At 36.7% G+C, this 17,975-nt stretch overlaps 1 protein-coding gene across 2 annotated transcripts in view; it reads right to left on the bottom strand.

Moving 5' to 3' along the window:
- Positions 1-17,975, bottom strand: part of PLD1 (phospholipase D1) — a 165,356-nt gene that overhangs the window by 23,363 nt on the left and 124,018 nt on the right. For both annotated transcript variants that reach the window (XM_032258298.1, XM_032258299.1), the window contains 2 exons: positions 15,909-16,022; positions 13,771-13,820 (listed from right to left, as the gene is read on the bottom strand). In XM_032258298.1, the coding sequence (XP_032114189.1) occupies positions 13,771-13,820; positions 15,909-16,022 (164 nt within the window). The remainder of the gene's footprint in view (positions 1-13,770; positions 13,821-15,908; positions 16,023-17,975) is intronic.

Here is a 17,975-nt window from a genome sequence, read left to right as displayed (position 1 = left end):
ACACACACACACACACACACACACACACAGATTTTTTTAACTGAAATGTTTTCTGTCTTCCCTTTGCTAGGGCAATCCAAAAAGGCATTCAAATAAGAACATTTTATTTTAATGATTTGACGAGTAACTACTGAAGAGTGATGGTTAAAGCTGAGCCAGAATAGATTAATCAAAACTTCAGTGTGACACTCACTTCTAACCTGCTTGACACTTGCTGCAGTTTAAATCAGATGCAAGGCGTGTGCCAAACTACCTGATGCTCACAACATTTGTAGCACATTCAGCATGAAGCATCAGTTAAATTTTGCAGACTTTGGGTAAATAAAAATGTTGGCAGTGAAAAACCACTCCTCCTTTTAGATCATTAGGAAATTAGAAAATAGAAGAATCCTTACTGCATTAGACTTAGAATTCTCTTCAAAGAAAGCAGCACTAGGTTTGTACTTTCAAATATTGCTCTCCATTTCATCATGTGAGGGCCATTCACATGATAAGAAGAAATGCATTCCATACTAAGCCAACTCATAATCATTACCCTTGCTGTGAGTGTTAGTGACAGGATTTTATGGTCTTTCTCCCACACAGCAGTTGTCTTGGATAAACAAAGTCTGATACCAAGAATAAATGGAGTGGAACCAAACCATCACAAATTCTAATAGAAAGAGAGCATAAATTTTTTTTTGTCTTTAAGAGAATTCGAAGCATACTATAGAAGGGTGGCAGTTCATGTCCCATTTATGGGAGTTTCCATTTATTACTGATGGTTTCTTTTTTCATACTGATGTTATTTCAGTGCTTCTATTAACTCTGAGTATCTTGGAAAGCAATTCATTCATAGGTTATGTACAGAGATGCCTCCAGTTAGAGATAACTCTCCCCGATATGTATATGAGTGATGTTGTATATCTGTGTTTGACAAGAGTTGAAGTGTTGGTATACTAGTGCATCATGTGTAAGAGATGCATTTCTAAAAAGTTTCCTGTAAATGAGGATTTTGCAATCAATTTCTTCCCCCATTTGTTAATGTTATATTGGGAAGATGCTTCATCTGAAGAATAACTCCTTTTTAAAGTCTTTTCCAATTCATTTTCTTTTTTAAGCCTCTTAGGCCCATAAAATTCCTGGAAAATATTTCCAACATAATGCCCAGTATCTTACAAACATTTATATAATCCTCAATTTCTCCTACTGTTATTCAGGAGCTTGGTCTTACACATCTTAGTATTCTTATCCTTTCACAGTGCTAAAAAAATTGAATAAATGTGTAAGTGGATAAATGAATATTCAGGAGGCAGCTGAAATGAAAATATATTTTGCCTTTTAGTTTCTCTGTATCATCTACTCTCCTACAGCTGGATCATGAGCTAGAATTTGTAAGTTTAAGATACAAAGCAGCCTTTCAAAGGAATCATGGAGAGGGTCCTTTGCTAAAGTAGATATATTTTTACATTAAAATTCACATTGAACAATATAGTAGACCAGTAGTTCTCAGTGTGCATAAAGACCACCTCTATGGAACTTGTTAAAAGCAGATTCCTGGGACTCTTCTCAGAATTCTGATTCAGTAGAAATCAATTGAGTAAGTTCCCTAGGAGATATTGTTTTGAATGGCACTGCCATAGAGCTTTGATAATTATTTAAAATTAGTATACACTAAGAAAATAATACACCATGACCAAGTGAGAGGCATTCCAGGATGCAAGTCTGCTCAATATGAGGAAATCCATTATTAGACATTATGTTCATCAATCTAAGGAGAAAAATAATATAATTATCTTAACAGATGCTGGAATGCTTTTGACACAATTCAGTATCCACTCCTGATAAAGGCAATGAATAAAGTAGGAAATGATGAATACTTTCTTAACATGCTGAAAAAATATGTATTATATATTTACATGTATATGTGTGTTCAATATCTTCAGTACTATTTAATATTGCCATGGAAGTATCAGCCAATACAGTTGTGTAAGAGAAATCATATAAAAAGTAAAGTCATTTCCACTTGCAGACACTATGATAATTAATATACCTGGAGAATCAATAATAAAATTATACCAAATCATAAAAATATTAAGTATAATAAAAGGATATAAATTAACACATAGAAATCAATAGCCTTTATATACACAAACAATAACCTCTTAGAGAATATAATCACAGACAAAGCCCCATTAAGAATGGCAACAAAGAAGATAAAAAATTTAGAGATAAACTTAATGGTTCATGTGCAAAACTTTTTTAAAGAAAATAGTTAAAACATTATCATGATGTAAAAGTAGACTTGAACAAACTGAAAGACTGCTCTTGTTCTGGGATAGAACAAATCACCATTAGAAGATGTCAACAGTCCCCAGGTTAATTTATAAATTTTTTTTTTTTGAGACAAAGTCTCACTCAGTCACCAGGCTGGAGTGCAGAGGAGCAATCTGGGCTCACTGCAACCTCCGCCTCCTGGATTCAAGCGATTCTTGTGCCTCAGCCTCCCAAGTAGCTGGGATTATAGGCACGTGCCACCATAACCAGCTAATTTTTATATTTTTAGTAGAGACGGGGTTTCACCAGGTTGGCCAGGATGGTCTCAATCTCCCAAACTAGTGATTTGTCCGCCTCAGCCTCCCAAAGTGCTGGCATTACAGGTGTGAGCCACCGCATCCAGTGCATTAATTTATAAATGTAATGTGATCTTGGGCAAGCGCGGTGGCTCACGCCTATAATCCCAGCACTTTGAGAGGCCAAGGTAGGTGGACTACCTGAGGTCAGGAGTTCAAGACCAGCCTGACCAATATGGTGAAACCCTGTCTCTACTAAAAATACAAAAATTAGCCAGGCATGGTGGCGGGTGCCTGTAGTCCCAGCTACTTGGGAGGCTGAGACAGGAGAATTGCTTGAACCCAGGAGGCGGAGGTTGCCGTGAGCTGAGATTATGCCATTGCACTCCAGCCTGGGCTACAGAGCAAGGCTTTATCTCAAAAAAAAATTAATTAATTAATGTGATCTCATTACATTACATAAGATCACATTAATGTAGTGTACTATAATGTAATGTAATGGTAAAAACACCAACAAGGTTTTATGGCATTAGATAACCTGTGGTTTGCATGGAAAAATAAACATGCAAGAATAAATTGAGAAAAATTGAAAAGCTATGAGGCATTAGCCCTATCAGATATTAACACATACTATAAAGTCTATATAATTAAAACAGTGCAGATCCAGCAAATAAATAGATAAGGATGTGAATGGAATAGACAGTCCAAACAGATGCAAATACATAAGGAAATTTTGTGTATAATAAAGGAAACAACTCAGATGATAAGGACAAGGCCTTTTAAATGAAAGGTGCTAGTACAGCCACCTGAAAAAGATAAAACTCCAAAAATTTTTAACAAGAATAAACTCCAAATTGATCAGAGATAGAAATGTAAGCAAATGAAACCAGACAAGTGTTAGAAGAAAGCAAGGGTGAATTCCTGTATACCTCAAATATTGGAAAGACTTTGTCAGTATCCAGAGGCAAAAAAAAAAGAGATTGGTAAATTGGTTAGATTAAAAATATAACAACACATTTGCATGACACAAAACACGATAAGCAAAAAACAAAAGGAAAAAGACAAACTGGGATAAAGTATTTGCAGTATACATCACAGATAAAGAGGTGAGAGTCCTAACATATAAAGAACTCTAAATAATTGAAGGGAATAAAAGATCAAAATCTTAATAGAAAAATGGATAAAAGACATGAACAGACAATTCACACATACCAAAGAAACATGTGAAAAGATATTCATCTTGACTCATAATGATAGAAATGCAAATAAAAACTAAATTGAGAAACAGTTAATCTTATCTATAAGATCAGCAAAAAATAAAAAGACAACATATTCTGTCAGTGAGAATGGGTTGAAGAAGACTCTCATATATTGGTGATGAAAATGCAAATTCGTACAAATTTTTTGAAGGGTCATTTAGCAACATCGAACAAAGATACCTATGTGTTTACCTCCTGACACAGCGATCCCACTCTAGAAATTTACCCTAAATATATACTTCCAACAAATAAAAATATATTTATATTTATTTACACATACACAATTACCCATTGTATATAGTTCTATTAGAAGTATATAATTTTTTGTTGTTGAAGACAATCTAACTGCCCATTCATAACAGAGTGATTGAATAAACTCTGGCAAATCCACATTTGGAAGACTATGCAGCATTACAAAGAAATGAAAATCTCTATGAGCTAATATAGAGGGATTTCCAGGATATTCTGTTAAATGAAAAAGGCAAAGTGAGCAAGAGAATATGCAGTATATTTTTGTGAAAGAGATCAGGAGAAATAAGAAAATATACATCTATCTGAGCGTTATTCCAAGAAGAAACACAACAAAATTAACCCAGAAACTGGTGAAATTGGTTACCAATAGGGGATGGGTGGGTAAAGGGTGAAAAAAATGGTTGGGGTAGAAACTGAAAGCATGGAGGAGTGACACTTATGTACATAATGCTTTTTGTATAGTTCTGGCTATAGGAAGCATATCTCATGCATTCAAAAAAATTATCAAGAGAGATTTTTTAAAAACCTGAAATGTAATATAAGCCAAAGTAAATGAACCAAACCAAATGAAGTTAATAACATAATCCAAGTACTTTTGATCTCAGACATTTGAGTACATACCCTGAAGCTAAAGGCAAAAATCACTATAAGCAAGCGTTAAACTCTAGTAAGTTGATTCATTTTTTCACAGTGGTATGGGCCAGCAATCCCAAAGCTATTTTCTGGGTATTACAAGGTTAAGGAAGTACACAAATTTGCTGTGGATAATGGAAGCTGGGTTTCTCACTGTGGAATAAAAGAGTTATAAACAGAGGGATGGCTAGAAGAATCCTGTGTTGTGGGGTTGGAATTGGAGGTATCCGTATGATGAGAAAGAGAGAGAAGAGGTTTGTGTGTGGGGACAGAGGGCCCAAAGTAGTGATATTCTAATAGCAATGATCACGTCTAGCACCCAGAATTTACTTTCTAAATACCAATTTTCACTGGAATAACCTAGGTTCCTTGAAGAAATGGCTGACTGCAGGGCTAGCGTTGGGAATACATGAGTCCGGGACACCTTGTTGTGCCAGCAGAAGACAGCGATGAGTGGGCACATGTCCAAAAAGCATAAAGCCAGCTTCACAAGGCCCTCATTGGCCAAGCCTGGGCAGGCTGAACTTCAAGATCTTAACCCACTGAACAAAAGCTATAGGTCCATACTAATATAAATACATAAATGGGGAAAAAGGGAAAACTTTCCTTACAGAATTCTAACTAATTAATTTAAAAGAAACTAATAAATATAGAAAAAATGATGGAATCAGAAAGTCACGGTTACTATCATGGTAACTGATTCAGAGAATAATTAATGCATGCTAAAACCAGTAGGTGAATGGTGATAAGAAGCAGGGTATTTATATACAACCAAGTTGTTTTTCTACAAAATACCATTAATTATGAAGGGAAAACTAGTGGAGAATTCTGGCAGACATCACTTTCACTTGGTGATTGAAGTTAATATAATCAGTAAGGGAATAAATCAACACTATGTTCTTCCTGCTATGGTACGGTAAGAACATGGCCTCACTTCTGTGATATTGCTCCAAAAGAGCATAACCTAAATCTAAACATGAGCAAACAACAGACGTACCCAAATTGAGGGACAGTCTACAGAGCAACTGGCCGGTACTCTTCCAAAACATCACGATCATGAAAGCTCTGACCCCCCAAAAAGCAAAATGATTTAAAGACAATCCCAGATTAAAGGAAAATAGACACATGACAACTTAATGTCATACAGGATTGTAAACTGAATTCTAGCCTAGAAAAAAGCCTTTTTTCCTCTTTTGCTATAAAGAACATTCCTAAGACAACTGGCAAAGTTTCAATAAGGTCTATAAACTGGATAATAGTATTATATCAATGTACATTTATTTTGATAATTGATCTATACCTGCTTAAGAGAATGTCCTTGTATTCTCCGAAATACACATACATATAGGGAGAAATAGGTATCACAGCTGCAACTTATTCCAAAATGACTCAGGGTAAAAAAAAAAAAAAAAAATCCCAACATCTACATATCAACGTATCTATCTATCGAGAGAGAATGATACGGCAAAGAAGGTAAAATTATTATAACATCTGGAAAATTAGGATGAAGGGTATATGGTTGTCCTGGAAACTGTTCTATAAGTCTGAAATTATTTCAAAATAATTTTTTTAAGATTAATGATACTGTTAGCAGCTTGAAGGTTTAGGACATGTCATATTTGTAATTTTCTAAAGCACATCTCTGCGCCATGCCAAAGCAAGCCTAGAGAGTATCAGCAAAACATCAATTAGCAAGACAGCCAGTCAGCCCACACTCCATACCTACTTCCCACTCATTCTTGACTATGCAATAACTCTTATGACATGATTAAATCTATTTCTTCGTGGAAAATGGCCTTCAGAAGAGAGCTAGCAGTTGGTACCCGTTAACAGGATGTAAAAGAAAGATAATGGTTCCCAGCCAGCAAGTGGACATTTTGGATGAATGCAGTGTGGCCTGCCAAATGCTATGGGGACACCCGTTTATGATGTGAATAAGTCACAATGCATTCTATATGGGAAGAAAAAAAAACAGAGAAAATATTTCAGCCAGTACTTTATTCTGTGAAAAAAAACTGGCTCAACATGTAATAGGTGCAAAGTTGGTGATGTTAATTTATGTTATGAGGATATACCACAGAAACATATGCTTTTTGAAGAAAATATGGGAAAGCCAGGAGCATATATGAGCATTAATGTGAAGAAACAGACACACAAGTATAAGAAAGAGTCCCAAATTGTATCATGTCATGGAGGTATCTGAGAACCTGGACATTTATTCAGGTCCTAGGACATACCTGTTGTGAACATTGGTGTGTGTGTGTGTGTGTGTGTGTACTTTAAAAGAAGAGAAATTCAATACAATAGACCTGATATTTATAAGGAAATTTCATGAAAGAACATTAAGAGATGTTATAGGCTTTTGTTACTTAAAAACTTGTAGCACTTGGTACATGTACATATCTAATCCTGACTGAAAAATTCTGGCCCTTATCTTAAATTATGCTAAATTAGCTGCATTTTAAAATGCTGTAATTACCGAAAATTATAAAAATGATAAAGAAATGCTTGAAATTAAACATAAAATCTCTGAAGACTAGTATATCAGATAATTATATATTAATAGTGCTGGTTTTCTTTTAGGGAATTTTAACATATTCATAGCGGCAGTTTTGTTATTCTAAATAATTAAAACAGTACAGAACTATATTTCTCTATCCAATTAGAGATTAGCTAGTTCATGTATTTAAAACCCACTACATATACAAAAACAAAGCCAACAGCCAACAATACAACCTTGCACTTTAGAAACAGGCATTATGTAATTAATCTTTTCTCTCTGTCTAGCACATGAACATTTTCCCTACTGAGATGCCTTATTTTGACTGTTCCCAAGGTACTTGGCAATTTTTTTTATAAACAGGCATAGCATTGAAATTACTTCTTGTGTTAAAATCCAATTTTTCCCCCTGAATAGGCAAAGGCAGGAAAAGGGTCCAGAGCCAAAGGAAATACTTTATAATAAGCCCAGGACATTTTTGCTGTTGAGAAACTCAATAATAAGCTTTTGATTTTTTTTTTGTTCTCCTATGTCCTCACATTTGCATTTTTACAAGCCACTGCCAGTGCTGAATGACTTCCCAATTTTGCTTTATCAATATTATCTTTTATGAATTTATTCATTCACTATCATCTTCATTTTAGGCCATTAGAAAATAGAGACAGAGATAATACTCTAGCAAACCTGTGCTAAGTACAATGAGGTGCAACTTTTGGAAGTATTTGTTATTGGTGATGTACATATCTTTTGTCTAAAGTTGTTTTCAAAAGTTTTGTAGGTTGAGCAGATTATCAGCAAAAAATTATGGAACACACAACACCAGTATATGTATGTATGTAACTTTTGAAATTATATACATGTACTAAAAGCTTGTCACTATTTTTAATTGTCAATACTTTAAATTTGTATTTAAAGTTTCTAAATCTTTCAAGAATTCTTAAAATTTATAAACTTTATACTACAAAATTCTCCTCTGTAAAATGTACACATCAGTATGTTTTATAGGAAGTACTATTCACAAGACTGTACAACCATCACCACCACCTAATTTCTAAGACATTTTTATCACCCCAAAAAGAAACCCCATATTCATTAACAGTTATACCCCATTCCGCTTGCCCCTATATATGATTTTCAAACGCCCTATTATTCCACTAACTGACTCTATGGATTTGCCTATTGAAAACATTTTATACAAATGGAACCAGAGAATATATGGCCTTTTGTGCCTGGCTTCTTTCACTTAGCGTAAGGTCCTCAGGGTACATCTGTGTTGCAGCATGTGTTAGCATATGCCTTTTTACATCTCAATAATACTCCACTGTATGGAAATACCCCATTTTGTTTATACATGCATCAGTTCATGAACATTGGGTTGTTGCCATTTTTTAGGTATTCTGAACAATGGTGCTATAAACATTCATGTACAGATTTTTGTGTGGACATTTGTTTTTAATATTTGAGTAAATGTTAAGGAGTAGAACTTCTGGGTTATAGGGTAACTTTTGTTTAACTTTTGCAGAACTGTCAAACTGGCTTTCCAAAGAAGCAGTGCCGTTTTGCATTCCCAACAGTAATGTGTTAGGGTTCCACTATGAACACACCTTGCCGATACTTTATCATTATTATTATTATTATTGCCATCCCAGTGAACGTAGAAGTGTCAAGCTGTATTGTGGGATTGAGTTGAACTTCTAGTGACTAGTGATATTGAGTTTTCTTTCATGTGCTTATCAGCCATTTGAATATCTTCTTTGGAAAAATACCTGTTTAAATCATTTGTCCATTTTTTATTTTTTGAGTTATTTTTATTATTGAATTGTAAGAATTCTTTATGTACTCTGTACACTAGTCCCTTCATATATTATTTTCAAACAATTTTCTCCTATTCTGGGGGGTGTTTCTACTTCCTTGATAATGTTCATTGGAGCGCAAAAGCTTTCAGGCTTTCAAGTTTGATGAAATCCAAATTATCTATTTTTATATGTGTCCTTCTGCTTTTGGTGTAAGATCCAAGAAACCATTGTCACAATGATTTATGTCTATTATTTCCTACAAGGAAATGTATAGTTTTAGTTTTAACATATAGGCCTTTGATCCATTTTCAGTTAATTTTTGTACATCGTATGAGGTAGGGGTTCAACTTTTTTTTTGCATGTGGATATATAGTTTTTCCAGCACCATTTGTTGAGAAGACTATGCTTTCTCCATTAATTATTCTGGCACCACCTCCCTGAAATTTAATTTACCATAATCATAAGAATTATTTTTAGATTCTCAACTCTATTCAGTTGATCTATAAGTCTAACTTTATGTCAGTAGCGAAGGAATGTGTTCTGCTTCCAGGTCTACAAGGGGGCTTAGTTTTAAGGACAAGAACTTCCCAGCGCCATTCCCCCCTCCCATTTCTCTCCATCAGGGAGATTGAACAGTCTAATTTTCGCGGTGTGGGAAGAACCAAAAGTCAATCACTGCATCGGAAGTTCTAAGGAACTCCTTTCATTGGCCAGGGGTCTTAGAGAAGATGGGGGTTCCTCCCAAGTTAAAAGTCCCCTTCTTCCACACCCCTCTGGACTCCATGTTTGGATCCCCTTCCACCCTTGTGGAAGCCATCTTTCTCTCTCCTGGATTTTCCCTCTGGAGTCCCCTTCCACACTCTCTCATGGAAGCCTGTCTTCCCCTCCTAAACTCCATCTCCCTCTCAATTCTCTTCCACTCAGTGTGGAAGCTACTTTCCTCTCCTGGATTCCACCTTTCTGGATTCTCTCACTCAGTGTGAAAGGAGCTTTCCTTCTCTGGTTTTCCCCCTCTGGGTATTCAGCTTGCAGACTGTGGAACTTCTCAGCCTCCGTAATTACTTGAGCCAATTCCTCATAACAAATATTTTCATATATATATGAAAGATAGATATATAAATACATATTTCTATTACACATTTTTATGTATTTATATATAAATTTATACATTATTTAGATATAGTACATACAAATACATATATAAATTTATAATATATAAATTATATATCATACATAATCTATATATAAATCCTTTCATATTATATATAAATATGTATTATATATAGATGGATATATAAATATATATTATATGTTTATATATATTATCTATATAAATTACACATAATGTATATTTATATATTATTTAATATATAATAATGTATATTATATGAATATATATTATATATTCATATATCTTTCATATATATATATGAAAAGGTTTATCATGAGGAATTGGCTCAGCTAACTACAGAAGCTGAGGAGTTAAATTTATATAGCTTCTCAGCTAATATGTATCTCCTATTGGTTCTGTTTCTCTGGGGAGCCCTGGCTAATACAGTCTCTTTAAAGGAGTTTGTCCATCCATCTGGGCTAACTTGTCAGCAAACACCTTTTCCCAGTATTCTACACTCCTTTTTATTTCTGTAAAGCCCATAGTAATGTCCCCACTTAGTTTCTGATTTCTGTACTTTGAGTCTTCTCTATTTCTTACTTAGTAAGTCCACCTAAAAGGTTTGTCCATTTTGTTGATCTTTTCAAAAAATTAACTTTTGGTGTCATTATTTTTCTCTATTGTTTTTCTATTACCTCATTTATTTTCCCTCCAATCTCTGTTACTTCTTTTATTCTGCTTGCTTTGGGTTTAGTTTTCTTTTCTTTTTCTACTTTCCTAAAACGTAAGGTTAGGTTATTAATTTGAGATTTCTTATTTTCTGTTAAATAATATAAATGTTTATAGTTATAAATTTCCCTGTAAGCATTGCTTTAGCTGCCTCTCATAAGTTTGGATATATTGTTTTCATTTTCAATCATCTCAAAATATTTTCTACTGTCCTTGGAAGTATCTTCGTTAATTCTTTGGCTATTTAGCAGTGTGTTGTATAATTCCCACCTATTTGTGAATTCTCCACATTTTCTTTTGTTATTTATTATTTCATTCCATTATGGCCAGAGAACATACTTTATACAAGTCCTTAAATGCCTGTCCCAAATGAGTTTCTCACACTTGACTGAGAGCCTCTGTGTGTACGGGTGGGGGCCACAGGCCTCACATGCTCAGGCACACAGTTGGTAATTCTGCCTTAAACTTCACTTTCTGCTTGCACAGAGCCTCAAGATCTGCCAGAGGTGAGAGCTCGGGGCCTTCACAATCCTTTCCTGAGCGTGTGCATAGCTCTGGGCTGTTGTATGATTTAGTTTAAGTTGGGTTCAAACTGTGAAAACTTGGACAGCCACACGAAAAAGGCTAGGTTTTATCCAGAAGGCAAGAAGAGGTTGGTAGAAACCTATGAGCCCCTGGAGTAAGCTCATCAAAGTGACGTTTCTATGAAGATTCATTTACTCTTGGCAAACAGGGTAGAGATGGTGGCAGGCAGGCAGGAAGGGGTGCATTGGTCGTGGAAAAGGAGGGTCACGTGTGGATAAGATTGTGAGGGAAGACTTGAGGGGATGTGGGAGAGGAGAGGAAGGGAAGTATCCGCATAGCTCTGGGCGTGCACACAGCCCTACACACCCATGACCTTTCAGGTTCCCAAGGATATATCGGAGGTTTCTAATGCCCACTAGGGAATCCCTTCCTCAGCTTTTCCTCTTAAGATTTTCAGTCAGCTTCTGGCTCACTCAGCTGTTACTGCTGCTTCAGTCAGCTGTGATGCTAAACAATTGTTGCTGATAAATACCCAGGGTTTTTTTTGTTTTTGTTTTTGTTTTTGTTTTTTTAAAAAAAGGCTGCTTACATTGTGAAAAGTCATATAAGTACTTAGACTGGCAGTTTAAAGGGAAGTGCTAGACAGGTCAAATACTGGCAATACTGTGAGAATTGCTGGGGCATGGGAGCCTCAAGCCTGATCTGCTCCCTCCTATGGCTGCTAAGCTGCTGGTTTTCACCTTGATTTGAGCAGCTGTGGGCTTTTAAGACTATTGTGGAGCTGAGAAGACGGAGATGGATATATGGCAAGTTAAAATGCCACAAAGCTTGCTATTCTTACCAAGATTCAGCTGTTTCTATCGGTTAAACACTCCTTGGATTGTTAGAAGCCTTTAGTTAATTTCCCCGTCCAAAGAAGTTGATTGTGAGAACTTTTGTCAGTATTTTTGTTGCTTTTATGTAGGGCTGTATTTTTGGAGATCCTTCCTCTGCCATTCCTGCTGATGTCCTGATTCCTTACTTTTAAGCTAAAAATATGCAGACTTGGAAAGTCTATTATTTTCTACCCACATTCCAGTACATCATCTAGTGCACCCCATTTGGGAGGCTCCCAGCATAAAATAAAATCTTCCTTCAAAAAACTCAGTTGAGGTTTATATTCTATCTGAAGGTCATGTCACACAGCATCACATGATTAAAACGAGTCCTTCTGCCTTTTCCAAGTCTCCTGTGGCATCTCCATTCTCTTAGTCCATTGGATTGAAACTTAGAATTAGCTGACATTTCCCTTCCTCTCCTCTCCCACATCCCCTCAAGTCTTCCCTCATAATCTTATCCACACGTGACCCTCCTTTTCCACGACCAATGCACCTTTGTCTCCTGCCTGCCACCATTTCTACTGTTTGCCAACAGTAAATGAATCTTCATAGAAATGTCACTTTGATGAGTTTGCTCCAGGGGCCCAGAGGTTTCCACCAACCTCTTCTTGCCTTCTGGATAAAATCTAGTCTTTTTAATGTGGCTGTCCAAGTTTTTCACAATTTAGACCCAACTTGGACTGGAAGTCATACAACTTGGGTTCTGACTGCAGCTTAGTTTTTATCTATTGCTCAGAGATAGAGAGAAATACTGAGTGCCCACTACATGCTGAACTCATAGCTCAGGGAGATATAGATAGGTAACCCCCTAGTTACAATATATTTAGCCAGTAACTAGGTAGAAGGATCAATTAAGAAGACATCTGAGGACAGGTGTGGTGGCTCACACCTGTAATCCCAGCACTTTGGGAGGCTAAGGTGGGCAGATCACCTGAGGTCAGGAGTTCCAGATCAGCCTGGCCAACATAGTGAAACCCCATCTCTACTAAAACTACAAAAAAATTAGTCAGGTGTGGTGGTACACACCTGTAATCCAAGCTACTTAGGAAACTGAGACAGAAGAACTACTTGAGCCTGAGAGGTGGAGGCTGCGGTGAGCTGGGACCGCACCATTGCACTCTAGCCTGGGCAATAAGAATGAAACTCTGTCTCAAAAAAAAAAAAAAAAAAGAAGAAGAAGAAGAAGACATCTGAGAAAGTATCTTTGAAAAGTATTTTAAAAAAATCCAGTAGATGAAGAACAAACAACTGTAATACCTCATAAAGATGATTATCAAAACAATTATAAATAAATAAAAATAAACAGAAATTATAAAGATGCTCAGTTTTTATTACCTATGCATCTCAAGTCTTGGTGTCTTCACTTGAATAATACTTTGGGCAACTTAATGAGAATACTTTATGTCAGGTGAACATTTTGTGGGGTACCTTTTGTGACTAGAGTTCTATAATCAAACTGTGAAAATTAGTGATTACTGCTGCCTCGCCTTCCTCATAAAAAAAAATCACATGAGAAAAAAAAAGCAGTTACTTACGCTCTGCTTTTAACTGGCCAAGGATGGAATTTTCTCCTCTGCACATGGTTCTGAAAATATGGAAAGGAAAAAATAATCACAGAGGTTTCAAAACAGCCAATCCCAATTGCAATATGAGTAGGTTTAATCCTAATGCAAGTAAAAACAGAACAAGTGTTTCTATGAGAAGATGCTAAATCTATTTCTAAATGTTAGAAATAATTACATGAATATCACTTTTCAATGTTACTAATGGGACACGATAGTTGTTTTGAGATGGGTAAACGGGAAAATTATAAAATTCATGTGATGTTTCAGAAAGAGAGGCTTATTTAAAAAAAAGATGGGTCATGAATGAACTTTTCCCTGTTACAAAACGTGGTAACAGCAAAGATAAATTTAGAATGCATCCATAGATAAGAATACTTACAAAATCACATTGCTCTCAGAGGCAAAAAGGGCAAGCACTTAGCAGAATAATTTACAAATTAAACTATTAGAATGGGCTGCCTCTAAAGTCAGAAAAACCACTTAAAACTGAAAAATAGACTCTCAGATAAAGGACTCTGCTAATGATTTTGTTTCTTAAGACTGATAATCGTTGATGAATTATAAAATCTGACAAAAACAAAAATTCTACGTTTCATCTGCTTTCTCTATGAAAGTAATAAAGAGTATATTTATGCCTGAGAAATGCTGATATTATTAAAGATGACGCCAGCAAACATGCTTTTGCATAATGAAAGATTATAGTTCTTGTTTCTGAACAAGCCAAATATGTTATTTCATGCAGCTGGTTCAAAGGTAAGAAAATAGTCACAGAAATAATTACAATGGACAATACTGCGAAAATAATATTAGAATGGCGAATGAAATGGATAAAAGTCAATTAAACATTATGCCCGTGCCTTAAATACTTGAAAAGCTTTGTTTATCATCTTACAAATCAGATAATATTAAGAAATGTGCAAGTATATAGGCCAAAGCATAGTTAAAGCTCTAAACAAAAATCTTTTATTGAAACCCTGGCAGATAAACAGATACAAGCCTGAAAAGACAGTGAGAAACAAGAGGATTAAAAAAAAAATTCACTGCAATGGTGCACTGGAACTGTGCACAGATCCTCCAGAAGGAGCGCCTGGGAGGGGGCCCAGGCAGGAGGGTATCTAAGCCTGCAGACCCGATTTGACCAAGGCTCCGACCCCTAATCTGCTTTACTTCCCAAGGGTTCTACGTCAGGTATCATTTGTCCTCTCCCACCTTTCAAAAGGGTTTGATTAGAAAGGTGAGCAGCTACAGGTGGTTCAGAAAAATAAGAGATTTTGGTTCTGACAACAGAGTGTGATCCTGAGTAGGGCTCTTTTTAATGTCAGGTCATTGAACTTACAGCATGGAGCCAGAGTCATGCCCAGGCCCGTCCCCTCACCTCTTTGCTTCTGTTCCCTTTGGCAGTTAAGGGACCCTGAGAGAAGGTCAGAGGTGCCTTTCCATCCCCCTCTATGCAGCCTCGCTAGCCTGTGCTCCCCCTTCCCCACTGGCTGGCACCTCCCAGTCCTCTTCACAGTGCCCCTCTGGCCAGATCTGAAGCCTCAGAGGAACCCAAGTGTGCCTTTTTAAATAAATAGAAAACTCAGCTTTTAAAAGTATCAAGCACAAAACTTTCCCTAAAATTTTAACAAAGATATGGTAGAAAAAACAAAATTCTGGGAATTTACTGACCAAAAAATTATCATTATCAACCTTGTTGAAGGATTTGCTACCTAAAGAATCATAACCAAACACAAGCAAATCATACCATGTCAGGCATTTAATTTTTTCTCTACTTACTGCAAAGTACATGCAAAGCTTAATAGCTGTTTAACCACTTAAAGGTAAGTTTTCATCAACATTATACATCTATTGAAATAGACAACGACTCTACAAGAGGGACTAATATTTTAGTTATTTTATGTTTGCCATGTGTCTTAGGCCAACCCTTTATCACTGTAGGCTCCATTTGAATTGTATCAGCTAGCAAACAAGCCAAGATGTGAAAGTAAAATAAAGTGTTCATCTGTTCTCCCAATCCACTGAATGGAAGTGGAGAAACACCGTCATTCCCTTCACCAGCTTACATGCGTGACCGAAAGCTCAAAACAGATCATTTAGAGCTTGGGCACCTGTAGTTGAAGTGCATGATGGCCTGCAGAGCATTTCCTCCGCCGGTTGAAATGTCTCCTTCGAACCCTGGCAGAAGTGGTATCACAACATATACCCGGAATCTCTTGTTTTCCCTGCAAAGGTCAGATGCAGAGAAATTTACTGCCCGCCTCCAAAAAAAAAAAGGTAGTATCAGTTTTAAATGACAGCCAAGCAGTTCACATGTTTTTTGAGACTGAGTGAATGGTCTCCTACAACACATTCTGTCCCATTTTGGGGCTCGGTGAGGGGTGCTGTTGGACTGGAGGACAGATGCTGTCATCCAGGCTGTCACTTTGTAGCCTGAACAACAAGCTGAACTTGGTGGTAAAGTAGAAATTGTACCCACTGTCTCTCTACAGCACAATCGCTTGTAGGACATAACGCACTGTAAGAAATCCTTGCTTGCATCCCATGGAGAGAGGCAGGTAGGGGAGGCTGTAACCAAGTTTTGAAGAAAAGATGTTATCTTAATAGTTAACAAATAGTTGACACAGTAGCTAGCTAGAGCCCTGGAAATAGTAGACATTCATTTAAGAATTGTTGAGTAAATCAGTTCTCACAGCCTAGATCTCAGGGGCAAAAAGACACACTGGATCCATTATATTTTTCAAAACAGAAGTCATCATTATCTACTCAGAAACTCTGAGTTCTCAGCTACAAAATGTTACTCTAGGCCCTTTAAGAATTCTGAGTGGCCAATGTGTATATTTAAGTCCCCTGCACATATAACACAATAGTTCATGTCTCACTCTCTCAAGTGATTAATGAAGGAAAATGATTTCTACTCAATGACATAACAATAGAAGAAGAAAGCGTAGCTTTCCCTCTTTGACAGGCATTCAGAAAATCAGAAATGTGAAGTATGCTCCAAATGGGTACCACTTATTCAGAGTCAAACACTACTAACATTCTTATCTCTATTCATAGGATATACAGGAAGAAGAAAAAGCCTAGAAAGTAATGTGACATACGCTGTGGTCAAGGAATCTCGCCAGGCTATCTGGAGGACTATATTCACACAAAGCTGTTGTTATTGGCTAATTTTCAAATCCGATCCTACTTAAACTTTTCATTTCTAAGGCGTATTTTCTTCTAAACACTAAATTTTTCTTTCGTGTGAATATTATCAGTACTCTTTGGTGGATCAGATTTTATTACCGATGTCTCTAAATGTCAATGTATACCTCAGGGCAAGTGGAAAGAGAAATTCAGGGCAGAAATGACTATCAACAGTCAAATCTGGAGGCCTGTGAGCTTGGCTGCCATGCTAAGAAACGAGGATCCTAAGTAGGTTGCAATGGCGTGGATTAATCACTAGATGGCAAACATAGTTTGAGTTGGAAAGAAAACATTACTGTTAAAGTTTGCTGCTTGATGAGAATAAAAGGCTCACATCCCTAAATGGTGAGCAGGATAGTGAAAAGGAAAAAAAAAAAAAAAAAAACCGGAGCTATTTCCCCACAGCCAACATTTAAAAAGTCAAAATAAATTAAACTGGACACTTAAAAATTGATGCCATTTGGCCCTCAACTGCCTTTTCAGAATTCAGGATTATACTGCCTTACACGATAATCCTCCCATAGCCACAGCCCAGCACCAGGAGACTACCACCCTTTGTTCAGAGCTGCACCTTCCTGCTAACGAAGCTTGGCTCATCAGCCTTCTGGGCCTCCAGTGAATCCCGCTGCTTCTAGGTCACCTTACAGGCTACTTCCTCTGCCAAGCCATCTTGGCCCTTCCAGTCAGAGACGGTTTAATCTTGCCTCGGCACTCAGAGCACACGCCACTTTCTGCTTTACACAACAGGGATACACACAAATGCTCCCCAGGCTATGTGATAAGCGCCTCTGAGACACAGGATGCCTGTCCACGTATCTTTCTGGTTTTGGTAGTACCCAATCAAGGACCCTTGCACATGCTATGCACTCAGTATTATTTGCTTTAGGAGGATGGGATCAGGTTGGAAAAGTGTTTCTGGGGGAGTTTCTGGTAGAGAAGGGTAAGCTGAACAGGAATTTTTTCTTTATATTACATTACGTTTTATT

The sequence above is a fragment of the Sapajus apella genome, unplaced genomic scaffold, assembly GCF_009761245.1.
Source record: "Sapajus apella isolate SASKATOON/1434 unplaced genomic scaffold, GSC_monkey_1.0 scaffold101, whole genome shotgun sequence".
Classification (NCBI taxonomy): Eukaryota; Metazoa; Chordata; class Mammalia; order Primates; family Cebidae; genus Sapajus; species Sapajus apella.
This window is presented reverse-complemented; position numbering and strand designations above follow the sequence as displayed.